Genomic DNA, 17,919 nt, shown 5'->3' with positions numbered 1-17,919 from the left:
GGAAACTAGCGTATAATTCAAACCACAAGGAACCATACAATATAACTTCAGAGGGTTATACTACTGAATAATATGGTCCTAATGGAAGCTTAAAACATGGAAGAATCAAGCTTAATCGGGTCAGAACTGAAAAGTCAAAGCAAAGTTAAGCTTTTGCGATTTTCGGTTGTAAACCGACCCTAAACTTAAAATTGTCGGGTTGGACCATCTTAGACATGTTCTAATAATCATTACCAAGTTATTAGAGTGCTAAAGTATCATTTATAACATCTGCATCTATGGTTTTAATTAAAAAGCACAAAGCTGCCAAGTTTGACTTTTTACCTAAACGGTTTGACCCGGCAATTAACTAAGCAAACGAAGGAATTAGAAGGTGCCCTTTCAGGGGTTAATCACCTACCTAACAATGGTCATATACCCACTTTTAATTTGATCAGGGGCTGGACCATGAGAGTATAAACCGAAAGTCAAAGTAAATTTACGATACTTGACTTTTCAGTTTGAAAGAACATAAATCTGAACTAAGGAGTGGGATAGGACACTTACAATTGGTCCCAGCTATCTTTTCTACTAAAATTATGATCCACTCCAGCTTAGGAAGCTCCAGATAAGAGAGATGAAGTGATAGAATGAAATGTGTGAAGGAAATGGGTGAAATCTCATCTATTTATAGGTTTTGGGGGAAATTAGAGATCATTCCAGGTGTTTAAGGAGCCCCTAAGATGATGACAAGTGCCTACATACGTGTACTAAGTCGGTTTGCAGCCCCTAGTTTCGAATTTAATGTGATAAGTGGTTTAATTGGGCTGGAAGCAAAATTTTGGGAACTGGCAAGGGCCTTGCTGCCCGCGTAACAGGACACCCAGGGTCTACGCGGCCCGCCTAAAGGTGTGGCCAGCTCAAAAGTTTGCCAGAATTGCTAAAATAGTCCCTGTACTTGCTGAATGCTAATTTAGACACATCTAAGGCCCGCCAAGCCATGTTTAAGGCTACATAAGGTCATTAATGTTTAGAGGACTCAAGACATGCTCGGAACATTCTCGAATGTCGGTTCATTTGGCCGTACTGTCGCGTTATGCGTCTAATTACGACGAAACACGAACGGATGCTAAAAATGATCCAAAACACGCGACGAGTGGAATTTTATCATGCCACACACTAAAATAAAATATTTTAGTGCTTACATAAATTTTGGGTGCCCGGGGATATTCAGAATGCGAGATATGCGCGAAAGTGCAAACTTGTGCACTTTTTGACACTTTTAGTCCCTGCATGACATAAAAGTTTATTTTTGCACACCAAACACCTCTAAGCCTATATCTAGGCTATACAAAGGATAAATAGGGTATGTTTAACTCATGGACATATTCTGGAAGGTCCGTTATCAAACGATTCGACCTACTTTTGCAGTTTGACGCAATTAGTCCCTTAATTACGCAAAGTAGCGCGAAATGCCGATTAATGATATTCAAGCCTTCCATAGCCCATAATGGGCATTCCCAAGCATATACCTAAATATTACTATGCTCCAGTTTTCTTAAATGGCCACCGAAAGGCGTAGATTCAAAAGTTGACGCTATTGGTCCCTCTAATGCGCAAACTTGCGCATATCATCGTTTAATAGCATCGAAGCCTTATGTAGTCCATGTTAGGCATTCTTGAGAGTATTATAATACATCACGATGCTTCGGGTTCGCTAAAAGGTCATTCAGAGGTATAATTAAACATGTTGACGCTTTTAACCCCTCTAACTTTCAAACTTGCGCGTAATTTCACTTATAGGCATAAAAGCCTTGCATAGCCAATATTTGGCATTCCCGAGATTATGATGAAACATAATGAAGCTCTATGTTTGTTAAAAGGTCACTCAGAGGTAAGAATTAACATGTTGACACTTTTAACCCTTCGACGCGCAAACTTTCACATAATTACGCAAACGGCTCCTCTCGTCCAACAAGTGGCTCATTTGAGAATACGGACACCGTGTAAGGTCACTCAGAGGCCTATTTTAGGCATGTTGACACTTCTAGTCCTTCTATAATCGGGGTTTTCGATTTTGACGAAAATAGTCCCTCATAGTCAACGTTTGACTTTATTAGGTTTCATTACACGTGTCAACACATCATTGGACACGCTTTTACGAGGTGTTACACAATATCCAGTCGCCGTTGAAGTGTGCGGTCTCCAATCAAGAGAAATAGGTAACCCAACACCCTGATTTGGGGTGTAATCAAACCGTTTCAGGCATGAATTAAACATCAATTAGGTCTCCGGCTGAGGTTCAAGCCTCTACTCGTCTTGATGAAGACCTGGGTATTAACCAGGAGTGTGATGTTATGGAACCAGGTATGTGTGCTTCCCCTAAGACAAAATCAAGATCACCTAAGAGAGGATCCAGAAATCTCCGAAAACAGGGTATAAAATCTGGATCAGGGGAACCTGAACTTGATGCTCTACGAGCTAATTTAGTAGCTCGTGATGCGAAACTGCAAATGGAGGCTGATACGGCCAATGGTATTACGCGAACCACCAGGTCTCGTTCCAAACAAAATTTTGTTCAGATTGCCGGATTTGGTGTTGTTCGGAAGCAAAAGAAATCAGTAAAGTTCAGCCCTAGGTTGTCTGATTTACGGGTCAAAGAATTTGTCAAAGACACCCATCACTTGATAAAAAGAAACCAGTAGGGGAAGTTCCATTCTGGTAGTTCTGTAGGAGATGACTTGGATAACCTCACTAGGGAGCATCAGCAGGATCTGGGAATGAATAATTCAGGGGTAGCACCTGATGTTTCTGTCGATGTGCAAATGGAACAGTCCCCAGAGGTTGTTTGAAACCCTAATTTAAGTGATGAGAATAAAGGTTATGGTTTTCTTCTGCAGGGGAGAGAGTGTTAGTATTATTGTTATTAATATTAATACTAATAATAATGAAATGGGTTTGTTTGTGTTTGTGTTGGTGTAAAAGTTTCGTCGGTGTGGGGATGGGTTAGAGTGGAACAAATGTGAGAAAAAGATAGACCGACCGGTGGTGCCAGTGAAGTTTGGGGGTGCCGGTGAAGAGAGGGAGAGAACAAAGATAGATGGGTTTAGAGAGAGATTAAAGATTTTTATTTTTTATATTTTACACAAATAGTCCTTGAGAATATAAAATGACAATAATACCCTCATGTGCAAGGCACATCATCATATTTAACTAAAAAAATCTAACTGGGGTTAGGGCTAAAGGACATAACGTGCAAGATTTTGGAACATTAAGTACATAATTTGTCAACTTTTGCGCTAAAGGACAGCGCCTACAATTTGATGTAAACATAAATGACAAAACTTGTAATTTACTCTTTAATTTAAATTCATTAAAATGAGCAGCAAACTGGATGTACACCACATCCTTTTCAGGTGTCATAACGATCTATAACTACAACACGATACCTATCTTGCTTTAGCCTTCTGATAAGTTGTTACCGATAGGCTAGTGTGGTGTCTTCATAGTGACAGCATGCATCATGAGGACACCATTTGAACATTGATCATTTCATAGAACATTTTTTGTCATGTGTTACAACCAGTCGTGTTCTTACATTTTCCTAAGTTGATAACATTGCACCCCTTGCATATCGCAACCATCGATTGTTGTTATGTAAGGTTCTAAAACTTAAAAGGACACTAACGAACTTCATTCGAGAAAAATACCAAACGGGTCAAATAATTCATAAGTAAAAATCCTGCATTTAACTTAGTAACGAACAACATAACGACCACAATAGTTTTTAACCCAACTTTACATAAACAACTAACATAGTCTTTTAACTACAAGTTCAACATCTAGTACTTTCGGATCATAAAGCTTACAAAAGACCCGTTTGCAACAAAAAGGAAAGCATTTAACAAAAGTTTTGACTAAAAACTGGTTTCTTCACGGAAGCGTGCATCATGAGTGTGTTCGATCCGAGTGACGCCATTTAACAAGTCGCTTTACCTACATACAAGCAAACCGTTAGTCATCCTTGTTACAACATTTTTACAACATCAATTGCAAATATGGACCTCAAGACAACCTCTTTAACCTTCTTTCTAAACATAAGCTTCTTTAACTTTTCACATAATCTTTCTAACTCATTCGACCCATATCTAGTTTACATAAACGGCCTATAATGACTTGTTACATAATACAACTTTGACCATTAGACAATAATATATTACAACATTACATACTAGTGATAATATGTAAGCAAGAACTTACCTTTATCGTTCTTCGTTTGAGACTCGGAACGGCTTGAGCTTTCCTCCTTAATTCCTACAATCCATAATTACATACTTAGTATCATGTCTTTCTTTCCATTCCCTTGTCAATAGCTTCAATTTCACAACTAACTAATTCTCTATTCTAGACATTTAGCAATATATAACACATGTTCAACTCATTCAAGCATTTTGACAAACACTTGGTGTGCATACCATTAGATAAGCATAAGGTACAAGTTTTGTATGCATAACATGACTAGTTCATGACAATAACATCAATACTAACAATTTCAATCAAAATCTCATACAACCTTTACCCTAATTCGATTCCACATAACATCATTTCGTTAATAACATCATCATACAACATCATTATACTAATCTACATCAAAATTCCATGTTACATATCACTACCATTCTATCATAAGTGGGTTTTTCATGCTCAACATCAATTCATCCAAATACAAGTGTAAATTGTGTTCTAAGTGATGCAATCAACCATAATCATGCAACTTCTCATATAGATTCATTGAATTGTTGGAACTCTATACATTCATAGTCATCAAAACATGAAATTCTTGTTACCTTATGCTTGAATGAACCTAGAAGATCAAGAATCTACCAACATGCAAGAGTAATTGTCTTGATTAGGGCCTCAATTTGTGCAATTTAGTGAAACAAGAAGGGGGGTTTCATCCTGTGCTTGCTCCTGGCGACATAAACACACGCATATGTGTGTGTGTTTGTGTTACTTGTTCTTTTAATCTCCTAACTTCTCTTATTTACATTTTCCCCCTCCATGTATGCTCACTTAATTTAAATGGGCTCATAACTTACTCAACCTAGTTAGTAAACTTCTAATTCACATTCTCACTAATCTTACATTCCTAGTTATTTTTATAACGTACCGTGGCAACGTACATAATTAAATTTTGGGGCGTTACATGTTACGATTGTAAAGACTAATGATATGATTAATTTACTGTTATCAATAAACAATTATACATAACGTTCTCTCTATTTATGTTTCTAAAATTAGTTATAAAATAAAATAGTGATAGCCAATGTCAAAATTCCATGCCAAAGAAAAGGAATGGATACGAGTCCAACTCATGTATGAATTGATATTAGTATAGTTGAACGTACATTTGGCGCTAATATGCGAATGAAAGTGTTTACATGTGTTTTTTTGTATGATATGATTTTTAGCTTAAACTATGCGAATGAAAAGTGTGTACATATATTTTTTTATGACATGATTTTTAGCTTAAACTGATAAGATTGAAGTCTGTTATGCTAAAAAAAATCGACATTGATATGTGTCCTACATTTTGTCTCTAAGACATAATTGAGGTATACTATAGAAGAAAAAAAAAATTGATACTTTTTTTGTCTAGGAACAATAAACTTGCAAGCTTCTTTTTCGAGTAAATTGCCAAAATCGTGTTTTAGGTTTAGAATGTTTGTCATTTTCATTCAAAACAACTGATGCGTGTTAGTGTATATATGTTTTTAGATATATATTTAAGCCCTTTTTACACTTTTAGCCAAGTTTTAAATTTATAAAACACGATATTTACTAACACTAAACACACATATGGGCAAGTGCACCCATCGTGGACGTAGTATAGTGTTGGTAAGATACCGAGGTCGTCCAAGGACACAAGAGCTTTTAATACCGGTTTATCCTCAACGTCTAATCAAATCAAAAAGGTTAGAAAAATGTTTTAAACTAAGAAAAATAAAAACTAACTAAATGCTGAAAATAAAAATAAAATAAAAACAGATAGACAAGATGAATCACTTGGTTCCGACACGTGTATTAGTATAACCTTTGATTATTTTCGCACTTTTGCACTTGTTTAAGAGATTATCTTAGTTATTGTAGTAGGCCCCTCTTTTGAAGGCGACGTTACCCTCAACCCAGTAGTTTGAGTCAGCAAGGATACAATCCTAAAGGGTCGGATTATTGAAACATAATGAATTAAGTTATTAATGCAAATTATGGTAGGCCCCGCTTTTGGCGGCGACGTTACCCTCGGCTAAGTAGTCTGAGTCAGCAGGGATACAGTCCTAAATAGCCGGGTTATAGTATTAATAGTAGTTAACTTATGAGGGGGTCAAAGAGTTTGGATCCCCGCCATCCAATACCTATGGGCATTGAAGGAAATCCTACTAAATTTGACCCAGGTCCCAAGCAGGACCTCTAAACGCTGAACAAGGGCAAGACCTTTACCAAACCGTTCCCTTAACCCCCGACCAGGTAGCCAACATACCTCCATATAGACCGTGGAGATATGAATGGTGAAAATCTTTTATTTTATATAGACAGTAAAATAACGCCAAGACACCACGGACAAACGATAAGGAAAGATCACCTTCAACATAAGTAACTAGTTATTAAAGTCATTAATACAAAACCAAATAAAAAGTGCAAAAGATTAAAAATAAAAAGTATTATACTAAACACTTGTCTTCACCAAGTGATGTAAGAGACTTAGGCAAACATGGCCTTGATTGTCAAGAACTCTTACGATCAATCTTGGATCCCGAGACGACTCACACACTCTACGATGGACAATGGATGATGGTGGTGGATGATGGTGTTATGGTGGTGGTGGGTGGTGGATGAAGTGTGAGAGAGGTGGTGTGCCAAGGGATGAGAGAGAATGAAGCCAAGCTCCTCTATTTACAGGCTGAACAGAAGGCTGGACACGGCCCCGTGTCCGCTGGACACGGCCCCGTGCCCGCCTGACACTCTCTCTCTTCATTAATTGTAATTGCGAATTACAATTAATGCGCCTGCTGTACTTTCACCACGCCCCCGTGCTCGCTGGACACGGCCCCGTGGTGGGCAATGGAAGCTTCTACTGGTTTGTCTTTTCTGCTGCTTCCTGAGCACGCCCCCGTGTTCGCTGGACACGGGGCGTGTTCAGACTCTGTTTCCTTCTTTTTGCCTTGGGAGGTGCCGTTGAGGGTCCGGGCAGTCCACTTTTGTTCCTTTTCTTGTATTTATGGTAGAATTAGTGGTCTTTTTGCTTCTTTTGTGATTTTGAGCTCATTTCATCCTGAAAATACAAAAGGAAGACAAAAACACTCTTTTTCCAACATTAGTACTTAAAAAGGGTTAGTTTTATGCCTTAATTGATGTGTTTTATATGTTGCATTTTACACACATCAAATACCCCCACACTTGAACTTTTGCTTGTCCTCAAGCAAAACTCTTTAAATGTGGCTTACACTCCCAAATGGAATAGGTAGAAGAGAAGTTTTTTAGCTTGTCCTAGAGTGTCGGGAATCCAAGGTTTTTATAGGCTTTATTTTTATTTATTTACAATCCTATTCGTTATGATTTATTTTGAACTTTTCATAAGATAAACTACTTAGTTGGGCATAACATGCCTTATTAAAATTCCATTTATATACAAGTTCACATACCTCACGGGAGATCACTCAACACTCGGCCGAAAGTGTATATTTTAGTGAATCACTCGAGAGCGGCACGGAACTTACGTATTTCCATAGGCTTGCCAAGCAATCAATCCTCCTCCTTTTTAACTTTTTACCTTTGTAAATATCAAGAGGACTTTTTGGGTGAAGGCTTGGGTTTAAAGGTGGGTGGTTGGTTAGTGGTTAGTAAAAAGGCGAAAATCGTAGCAAGCGTCGGTTTTCGTAAAATACCTTGTTTTTAGTGACTTATTATTTTTGAAGTATTTCTCCAAACAAGCTTTTTATAGCTTTTGTTTGTTTTTTGACTTCATCATCATTTTTTTTTTTTTTTTTGATGTCACATGAAAGGGTAAGTTGACGAAAAACCGAGCTTGTTACTAAAATAAAGGGTGAAAAAAAAAATGAAAAAGGTTTTTGGTGGGTAAAAATGGTTTTTGGGGTAATGAAATGAAAGGTTTAGGCTCAAAGGGGCTATCTAGGGGGATTTTGGGTAGGTAAAAAAATGAAAAATAATGGTTTTGAAAGAAAAATAGTTAGTCCTAATGCCTCCATCATTTACTTACTTGGGTTTAAGTTGGTAAGGACCGGGAATGTATCGTCGTGGCAAGTTCTAGATTTGTAAGGACCGAGCGGCTATTCACACAAGAAACGAAAAATGAGCATTTAATCTAAATATGTGTATTTTTATGCTCAATAAAGGCTCAAAACTCACTTTTGTGGGAATGGGTTTTTAATGTGACCAAGCATATATAATCGAATTTTAAACTAGACTTGTTATGCCGTTTCATAATTTTCTTATGTTGGTTCCTTTTTTTATCACGACGCTATCGGTTGTAAACTTGTAAAAATATAACCTTTTTAGACTTGTTCTTCCCAACTTAAACTAAGACAAGTAAATAAAAATAAAAAAAATGAAAAAGTTTTTGAAAAAAATTTGGGGTGTTTAGCGGTTCCAATAGAGTTTTGTGTAAGGCTTGTGTTTAGGATTTTGCAAAATTTCAAGGTTTTAGCATCCCCCCCCACACTTAAATTACACATTGTCCTCAATGTGTCCAAAAACAATATTTTTGGTTGATTAAAATGTATAAAAGTGTGTTAAAAAGCAAATATTTATGTTACTGGCACTCTGGACACGGCCCCGTGTTCACCGGGCACGGCCCCGTGGTGAAGTGCCAGTAACAAAAATTACAGAATTGAAACAGAAGCCTGGACACGGGGGCGTGTCCGCTGAACACGGCCCGTGTCCAGTTACCTGAACTGGGTGATTTTTCTGCAGGGGCTCAGCACGGGGCCGTGTTGGTTGGGCACGGCCCGTGTTGAGCCTTCTGTAATGGAGATTTTTGTCGGTTTGCTCTGTTCTTCATGCATGGTTCCATTTTTCTCGTTCCCTTTTTCATCCATTACCACCATGAGTGTGTTTTATTCTGCAAAAATTAAAAGATTAAACTAAACTAAGGATAGATCCGCGGAATGCCTCCGTGGTGCGCCACGTTTATAAGGGTCCTTGGCTAGACCCGATTTCTGGTTATATCTCTTCTGAGTGGAGTGCCTTGCTTCCCAAGTTACACCGTCGGAGAGCGGCATCCAAGCTTGAATCAATAACCTTCATGTAATTGACCGGGTCGTCGTCCTCTATTTTCTTCCCAACTCCGAACTTCACCTCATCGTCCCCATACCTCAAAGTCAGTGTCCCTTCATTCATGTCTACCACTGCTTGTGCTGTGGCAAGGAAGGGTCTCCCTAGGATAAGGGGGACCTCGGTGTCTTCCTCCATGTCGAGTATGACAAAGTCAACGGGATAAACGAATTTGCTTACCCTTACCAAGACATTTTCGATGACACCTTGTGGGAATTTGACTAATCGATCAGCGAGTTGTATGCTTATTTTTGTAGGGCTCGTGGTTCCCAAGCCAAGCCTTTTGAACATTGATGAGGGCATGAGGTTAATGCTAGCCCCTAAGTCGGCCAAGGCATTGCGAACGGGTGATTCCCCTATTGAACATGGAATCGTGAAACTTCCGGGATCGATTTTCTTTTGGGGTAGTTTATTGAGTACGAGGGCAGAGCATTCTTCGCCTAAATTAACTAAATGCAAATTTTCAATTTTCTTTTTATGTGTAAGGAAGTCCCTCATAAATTTAGAGTATTTGGGCATTTGGGTTAGGACTTCGATAAAAGGAATATTGACATGCAATTGTTTTAACAAACTTTCGAATTTTGCGAATTGCTCATTGGTTTTTTGACGAATTAACCTACCGGGGTACGGAACTCGAGGAGCCTTGATAGGCTCTGATGATGGGGGAGAGTTCTTTTCCTGCGGATGTGTTGGCTTCGTTTCTTCCGCCGCTGGAGGTACTTCTGCAGGCCCTACGGTGCGGTTTCGTAGTGTGATGAGGTGAACTTGCGCCTTTGGGTTTGTTTCGGTATTGCTAGGTAATGCGCCTTGCGGTCTCTCGGAAAAATTTTGTGCTAGTTGATTTATTTGTTTTTCTATGTTTTGAATGCTAGCTTGTTGATTCCTAAAATTAGATTCTAATTGTAGAAATCTTTCCGAGTTTTTCTTATCAGTGTCGGAGATGAGGCGAGATATAGTATCTTCGAGCCTTTCTCGTCCACCTTGTTGTTGAGTGAAATTTTGTGACTCATTCCTTGATTGCTGAAAGTTTGTTCGTTGGGTTTGTTGGTTACTACTATTGCCGGTTTCCCTCCAACCAAGGTTTGGGTGGTTTCGCCATCCTTGGTTGTAGGTTCCCGTTGGAGGACCCGGCGGCCTAGGTCTATTATCAATGTAGTTTACCATTTCTTGTTGATCGTCCGTTTCTTTCATGCAACTCCAATTTTCATGTGACCCACCACACCCCTCACAAGCCATAATCGAGACTGTTTTTGTCATTTCTAATTTTTTTATTTTTGAAGAAAGGGCATCGATTTGGGCTTGTAAAGAGGTGCTTTCGTCGACCTTATGGGCGCCCGGGGCGATAGACTTATTTCCCCGGGGAGTGTGCCATTGAAAATTGGTTTGAGCAATTTCCTCAATTTGATTATATATTTCGTGTGGGCGTCGATTACCTAAAAGTCCCCCGGAGCTAGAATCAAGTGTCTGCCTAGTATGTGGCAACAATCCATTGTAGAAAGTGGATACTTGTTGCCATATTGCGAGGCCGTGATGGGGACACTTGCGTAATAGCTCCTTGAACCTTTCCCATGTTTCATATAAGGATTCCCCGTCCTCTTGTGAGTATGTGTTAATTTCAGCCATTAATTTAGCAGTTTTAGAAGGAGGGAAATACTTATATAGAAATTTTTGGGCTAGTTCATCCCAGGTGTTTACCGATCCAGCTGGGAGGGTGTTGAGCCAAGCTTTCGCTCGGTCTTTCAGTGAGAATGGAAACATACGGAGGCGGATGGCGTCGTTTGATGCCCCATTGATCCGAAAGGTATCACATATTTCTAAGAAATTAGTTATATGTAGATGGGGATCCTCGTCCGCAAGCCCGTGGAAGGTTGCGGAGTTTTGGAGCATTTGTATCAAATGCGGTCGAAGCTCGAAGTTATTGGCTTCGACATTCGGAGCATTGATAGCGGCGCCTAGATTACCTACGGTGGGCCGTAGATAATCCATAAGGGTACGTTGGTCCGCCATTGGGGGTGGATCACCCGAAACCTTCTCTTGGTTTTTGGCTTTTAACCTTTTTCTGAGAAAGCGTTCGGGTTCTTCTAGTGGTTCTTTTATGTCTTTATTGGAACTGGAGCTCATACACTACGTGAGGATGGTGTCGGGTTCCAAGTCCTGCAATAAAAATAAAAAAGAGTGTCGGTCAGAAGGTTCACCACGGCCCCGTGTTGAGCGAACACGGCCCCGTGGTCGGAAATACAGTGATTGTTTTCCAGATCCCAGTTACTGGAAGTTGGACACGGCCCCGTGTTGCACCGGCACGGCCCCGTGGTCAGCCTTCTGTAACTTGAAAAACAAAAACTGCCAGTAACTTTGCTGAGCACGGCCCGTGTCCGACCAGGCACGGCCCCGTGCTGAGCTCTGCAGAAGCTAAAAAATAAAAAAAAATCCTAAAAATTAAAGAAAAATAAAAATATGATTAGGCCGTTGATTCCTAACTTTCTTAAAATCCTTGTGTCCCTGGCAGCGGCGCCAAAAACTTGATGCGTGTTAGTGTATATATGTTTTTAGATATATATTTAAGCCCTTTTTACACTTTTAGCCAAGTTTTAAATTTATAAAACACGATATTTACTAACACTAAACACACATATGGGCAAGTGCACCCATCGTGGACGTAGTATAGTGTTGGTAAGATACCGAGGTCGTCCAAGGACACAAGAGCTTTTAATACCGGTTTATCCTCAACGTCTAATCAAATCAAAAAGGTTAGAAAAATGTTTTAAACTAAGAAAAATAAAAACTAACTAAATGCTGAAAATAAAAATAAAATAAAAACAGATAGACAAGATGAATCACTTGGTTCCGACACGTGTATTAGTATAACCTTTGATTATTTTCGCACTTTTGCACTTGTTTAAGAGATTATCTTAGTTATTGTAGTAGGCCCCTCTTTTGAAGGCGACGTTACCCTCAACCCAGTAGTTTGAGTCAGCAAGGATACAATCCTAAAGGGTCGGATTATTGAAACATAATGAATTAAGTTATTAATGCAAATTATGGTAGGCCCCGCTTTTGGCGGCGACGTTACCCTCGGCTAAGTAGTCTGAGTCAGCAGGGATACAGTCCTAAATAGCCGGGTTATAGTATTAATAGTAGTTAACTTATGAGGGGGTCAAAGAGTTTGGATCCCCGCCATCCAATACCTATGGGCATTGAAGGAAATCCTACTAAATTTGACCCAGGTCCCAAGCAGGACCTCTAAACGCTGAACAAGGGCAAGACCTTTACCAAACCGTTCCCTTAACCCCCGACCAGGTAGCCAACATACCTCCATATAGACCGTGGAGATATGAATGGTGAAAATCTTTTATTTTATATAGACAGTAAAATAACGCCAAGACACCACGGACAAACGATAAGGAAAGATCACCTTCAACATAAGTAACTAGTTATTAAAGTCATTAATACAAAACCAAATAAAAAGTGCAAAAGATTAAAAATAAAAAGTATTATACTAAACACTTGTCTTCACCAAGTGATGTAAGAGACTTAGGCAAACATGGCCTTGATTGTCAAGAACTCTTACGATCAATCTTGGATCCCGAGACGACTCACACACTCTACGATGGACAATGGATGATGGTGGTGGATGATGGTGTTATGGTGGTGGTGGGTGGTGGATGAAGTGTGAGAGAGGTGGTGTGCCAAGGGATGAGAGAGAATGAAGCCAAGCTCCTCTATTTACAGGCTGAACAGAAGGCTGGACACGGCCCCGTGTCCGCTGGACACGGCCCCGTGCCCGCCTGACACTCTCTCTCTTCATTAATTGTAATTGCGAATTACAATTAATGCGCCTGCTGTACTTTCACCACGCCCCCGTGCTCGCTGGACACGGCCCCGTGGTGGGCAATGGAAGCTTCTACTGGTTTGTCTTTTCTGCTGCTTCCTGAGCACGCACCCGTGTTCGCTGGACACGGGGCGTGTTCAGACTCTGTTTCCTTCTTTTTGCCTTGGGAGGTGCCGTTGAGGGTCCGGGCAGTCCACTTTTGTTCCTTTTCTTGTATTTATGGTAGAATTAGTGGTCTTTTTGCTTCTTTTGTGATTTTGAGCTCATTTCATCCTGAAAATACAAAAGGAAGACAAAAACACTCTTTTTCCAACATTAGTACTTAAAAAGGGTTAGTTTTATGCCTTAATTGATGTGTTTTATATGTTGCATTTTACACACATCAACAACATTTTTGTATCATATAGTCCTTCACTTTTAGGATTTTTTTGTCATTTTCATCCAAACGTCTGACTTTTTTGCCAAAATCGTCCCTAAGATTTGTGATTTTTTGTCATTTTCATCCAAATGTTTGATAAAAAAAAATTAAGCAAATTAGACGTTTGGATGAAAATGGCAAAAAATCTCAAAAGTGAAAAACTATATTATACAAAAAAAAATTGTTTTGGATGAAAATGACAAACATGCACAAACCTCAATGATGATTTTAACAATTTACTCTTCTTTTTCTGTAAATGTCTACTTCTACTCGTTTCATTTTTTTAATGGTCTCTGAAATTTGATCACTTTTGTCACTTTAGTCTAAAACTCAAACTTTTTGAATTTGGGTTCCTGTGATTTCAATTTTGTTGTCATTTTCATCCAAAATTAAAATCTGGTTAGATTTTTTAGTGAGCATCCAGTTTTTTTTTATTTTTTTCCCCTTTTAATGAAGGACAAAATGGTCTTCTAACATTTTGTTATAACAAATTAAAAAAATTTGACCATTTTGCTCTTCATTAAAAGGGAGGAACAAAAAACTGGATGGTAACTGAAAGATCTTACTAGATTTTGATTTTGGATGAAAATGACAACAAAATTGAAAACACAGAGACCCAGATTCAAAAGGTTTAAGTTTTGGATTAAAGTGACAAAAGTGACCAAACCTGAAGGAACATTTTCGCAGTTTAGTCTTTTTTATTCAATCATTTATCAAAACTCTATTCCACATCAACCCATCAATCTAAATATCACATATTTTCAAAAGTTAAAGTCAAAAAGCATTAGAACTTTTTATATTACAAAAAAAGGCATATGTTTCGATCTAAATTTCACATATTAGACCTTGTTGAGTAGTGATTAGTTCAAAATAGACAGCTGCCTGAAAGCTCAAGCAACACAACACAAGCTAACACATTTCCTTTTTTGTTCCATGTAGAAAATATTTTTGATACATATACAACCTCACCCCAATTTCAACCCTTCTCTTTCTCTCTCCTCTCTCCTCTCTCCAGAGCCAAACCCTAAAAGACTTGTTTACCCACACCGCACAGGTAATCTCTCTCTCTCTCCCTCTCTCTCTCTATATATATCTATACATATATATGAACTGTTGTTTCTCTCACTTACAAAATATGTTTCTGTTTTGCTGTATTGTGGCCCATTATGATCTTTTTTTGCATCAAGATCTGGGCTTTCTCCCTTTTCTTGATCTGAAATTAAATGTTGAATTTTGCTTGTTTTGATTGTTTATAACAAGACCCATGTTCTTTTTGCATTGTTTTATCATATTTGTTGCTAAATTAGTATATTTGGAGCTTAGATCTGTTTGGGTTTGTTAACTTTTAGCTTAGATCTAGCATTGAAACCCTAAAAATTCGATCTTTATGGTTGTGAAATTAGGGGTTTTGTTTAATTTGAGCTGTTAGGTCTTGATTGAGCTGGTATGTTTAAATTGGGTGTAAAAAGATTGTTTTTTGTTGGTCAATTTTGGGTAAATTGTTTTGATTTTGGCTGATTTTGACCAAGTTTGACTGATCTGGGTCAATTTTGATAATTCTTTAAAAACTCTAAATTTTGGATTTTGGCTGAATTTGATTGATTTTGACCATTTTTAACTGAATTGGTTCAATTTTAATGATTCTTTGTAAAAAGCCTAATGTTTGGATTTTGGCTGACTTTGATTAATTTTGACCAATTTTGACTGATTTGGGTCAATTTTGATGAAAACCCTTCAAGTTTGGATTTTGCTGATTTTGACCAATATTGACTGATTTGGCACATGTATGATGAATCTTTATAAAAACCCTGAATTGTTTATCTTTGTGTTGGTTCTTTGTATGCATATGTAGTTACAATGGATGATGATGGATTGAATATGCGAAATTGGGGATATTATGAGCCTCCTTCATTCAAGGAACATCTTGGGCTGCAACTGATGTCTCCAATGGTGGATCATAGGGACCCGAAACCGTTTCTTTCGGCACGAGAAAACCCGATTATGGTTAACCCGAATGTATCGACTTACCACCATCCTCACACCCGGGTGGTCTCCGAGCCGCCTGGACCGATGAACTATATGCGAGACGGTTGGATACAAAGAGAAAGACTCCTTCATATGTCGCACCCGATCCACATGGTGCCACCGCTTGATATGTGTAAAGATCCTGTGTTGAATAATAATAATAATATGAGTGTAGAGGACAATGTGGTTGTTAGTAAAGACATTGGCGGTAGTGGCGACGGGGATGGTGGCGGAGATTGCGGTGGAATCAATGGCGGAAATGATGGTGGTCCTGTTAAGAAAAGAGGATCAACAACCGCCACCCCGAAAAGTTCGAGATCGAAGAAACAGAAGAAAAACCCTTCGACGCCAAAAGACCGTGCGAAAACAATCAAAAGGGGTGTCGACGTTGTGATTAACGGGATCGATATGGACATTTCCGGAATCCCGATTCCTGTTTGCACGTGTACAGGGTCTCCACAACAATGTTACCGATGGGGGTTCGGTGGTTGGCAGTCGGCGTGTTGCACCACCACAATATCAATGTACCCACTTCCGATGAGTACTAAACGTCGCGGCGCGAGAATTGCAGGACGGAAGATGAGTCAGGGTGCTTTCAAGAAGGTTCTAGAGAAACTAGCATCTGAAGGATACAATTTTGCTAATGCAATTGATTTGAGAACTTACTGGGCTAAACATGGTACCAACAAGTTTGTCACCATCAGGTAGATTTAAGGTAATCAAGGACCGTGTCCGGTCTGTTGTCGGGTCCTATGTAACTAGTCAACGAATTTAACCGTAGGTTATGAACTCTGTTTTTTTTTTTTTTTTTTTTTTTTTTTTTTTAAGATTTGTAGGTTTCCAGATGACATTCTTGATCTCAATCATTTGTTACTTTTCAATTTTGATCTTATTGTGCTATATTGTTGCAGTTTAGCTAATTTGTTAGATGTAAAAGCGATCGGTATGGCGTTGTTGGTATCTTATAACATAAGAACATGAAGATTTAGCAATCGGTTCACGTTTAACATCGAGATCAAACAAATCAAACATGTGTGTCACATTCGACGGTTTATCAAAGCATTTTTGGGTACGTCAAGCCGCAAGGAATCGGTTTTCGTTGACTTTATTTCCTGTTTAGTACCTGCTCAAGTGCGCGAATATCGTGTTCATTGATGTGCGCGATTTTGGGGCATTCCGATGCTTTGTCAACCCCGAACTCTTTGCAAAAATCGATGTACTGCGATAGATTCTCGGCTTGAACGGCTGATTTCTGAAGAATCGAGAATGCCATTTGCGCTTTAGGTTTTCCGATGGAATATGCCCTCATGAGAACCTCCGCGATGCCCTTGCAAATCCGACTATAAATATCGAATATCTCGATCATAATGCAATCCATTGCTTCAAGAACCAACACATTCATCATCTTCTCTGATTGTGGTTTGATCTCAAGTAACATATCCAGCAAATCTTGGAGATCTTGTAACCATACAAGATCTTGCATCATAGACACTTGTTTCGTCTTCTGTTTGATTCCGTCTCGGATACTTCCTTTTTTCTCTTCCCGTGAATGTCGTTGCATAAAAGACGTTTTTATATCGAGATATCTGTAGTAAGCTCGAATGAACGCCTCGTAGTGATACAAATTAGGGTTTCGGTCTTTGAAATTCGAGAGATCGAATGGTAATTTGCCAATCTTTTGAACCGTGGAGACTTTGCAACTGGTGATCCCATGCAAAAGCATGAGGCCTTTTAATGCCACCGTCCAGTTGTGGGTCCTTTCCATCCTTGTAGAAAGGGCTGACATGACTGGATGGACATAATGACCTGAAACACGAATCCATGCAAATATGCGTTGAGCGCTTTGGTAATCGATGTGGGAGTTATCGTGGCTGGTGGCTTTTATGACAGCAACCTCAATGTCGGGATTCCGATACGCTAAACAAGGAGTCACATTCACTAAGAAAAGACTAATTGTGTCTTTTAACGCATCGGAAGCCCTTTCCATACCGATTACCGACTTTTATTTTGTTGAACCAATTCCCTTTGTATTGGGCATATTTTTCTTAGGTTTTTTTTCTCTTATACATCAAATGATTGTGTTTTCTAATTTTTCTGTGATTAAGCGCTTTAATAGTTTTTGCCATTTGTTATTTCTGTGGCAAAGTTTGTATATACCTATAGTAATTTCCTTAATTGGTACACGGGTTCTCTTTATCTCGTTTAGTTAATTGGGTCTACCCGTTAACTCGTTCTTTTACAACACAATGATCTGACTAAAACGTTTGCAACTTAATTATAATCCGTCTACCCGTTAGACATGGTCTGGTAAATGGATTAA

General features: G+C 38.9%; 2 protein-coding genes, 1 long non-coding RNA gene and 1 other non-coding gene across 4 annotated transcripts; 2 read left to right on the top strand and 2 right to left on the bottom strand.

The window, feature by feature from the left end:
* Positions 1 to 3,915: 3,915 nt before the first annotated feature.
* LOC110896583 lies at positions 3,916 to 4,958 on the bottom strand. Its single transcript, XR_002568010.2, has 3 exons — positions 4,827 to 4,958; positions 4,240 to 4,293; positions 3,916 to 3,975 (listed from the first exon to the last, which is right to left on the bottom strand). It is a non-coding gene; the product is annotated as an uncharacterized LOC110896583 (long non-coding RNA).
* A 5,891-nt stretch (positions 4,959 to 10,849) lies between these two features.
* LOC118485266 lies at positions 10,850 to 10,956 on the top strand. The gene has a single exon (XR_004875571.1). It is a non-coding gene; the product is annotated as a small nucleolar RNA R71 (small nucleolar RNA).
* A 3,517-nt stretch (positions 10,957 to 14,473) lies between these two features.
* LOC110894624 (protein BASIC PENTACYSTEINE2) lies at positions 14,474 to 16,405 on the top strand. Its single transcript, XM_022141839.2, has 2 exons — positions 14,474 to 14,628; positions 15,427 to 16,405. The coding sequence occupies exon 2, from the start codon at positions 15,432 to 15,434 to the stop codon at positions 16,305 to 16,307; it is 876 nt and encodes a 291-aa protein (XP_021997531.1). The 5' UTR covers positions 14,474 to 14,628; positions 15,427 to 15,431; the 3' UTR covers positions 16,308 to 16,405.
* LOC110894623 (putative clathrin assembly protein At1g25240) lies at positions 16,394 to 17,716 on the bottom strand. The gene has a single exon (XM_022141838.2). It carries the CDS (start codon positions 17,584 to 17,586, stop codon positions 16,705 to 16,707), a length of 882 nt encoding a protein of 293 aa, XP_021997530.1. The 5' UTR covers positions 17,587 to 17,716; the 3' UTR covers positions 16,394 to 16,704.
* Positions 17,717 to 17,919: the final 203 nt, after the last annotated feature.

Source organism: Helianthus annuus, chromosome 12 (assembly GCF_002127325.2).
Source record: "Helianthus annuus cultivar XRQ/B chromosome 12, HanXRQr2.0-SUNRISE, whole genome shotgun sequence".
Lineage (NCBI taxonomy): Eukaryota > Viridiplantae > Streptophyta > Magnoliopsida > Asterales > Asteraceae > Helianthus > Helianthus annuus.
This window is presented reverse-complemented; position numbering and strand designations above follow the sequence as displayed.

Coding starts and splice junctions, on each gene's coding strand:
- LOC110894624 (XM_022141839.2), top strand. CDS start 15,432: ATGGATGATGATGGATTGAATATGCGAAATTGGGGATATTATGAGCCT.
- LOC110894623 (XM_022141838.2), bottom strand. CDS start 17,586: ATGGAAAGGGCTTCCGATGCGTTAAAAGACACAATTAGTCTTTTCTTA.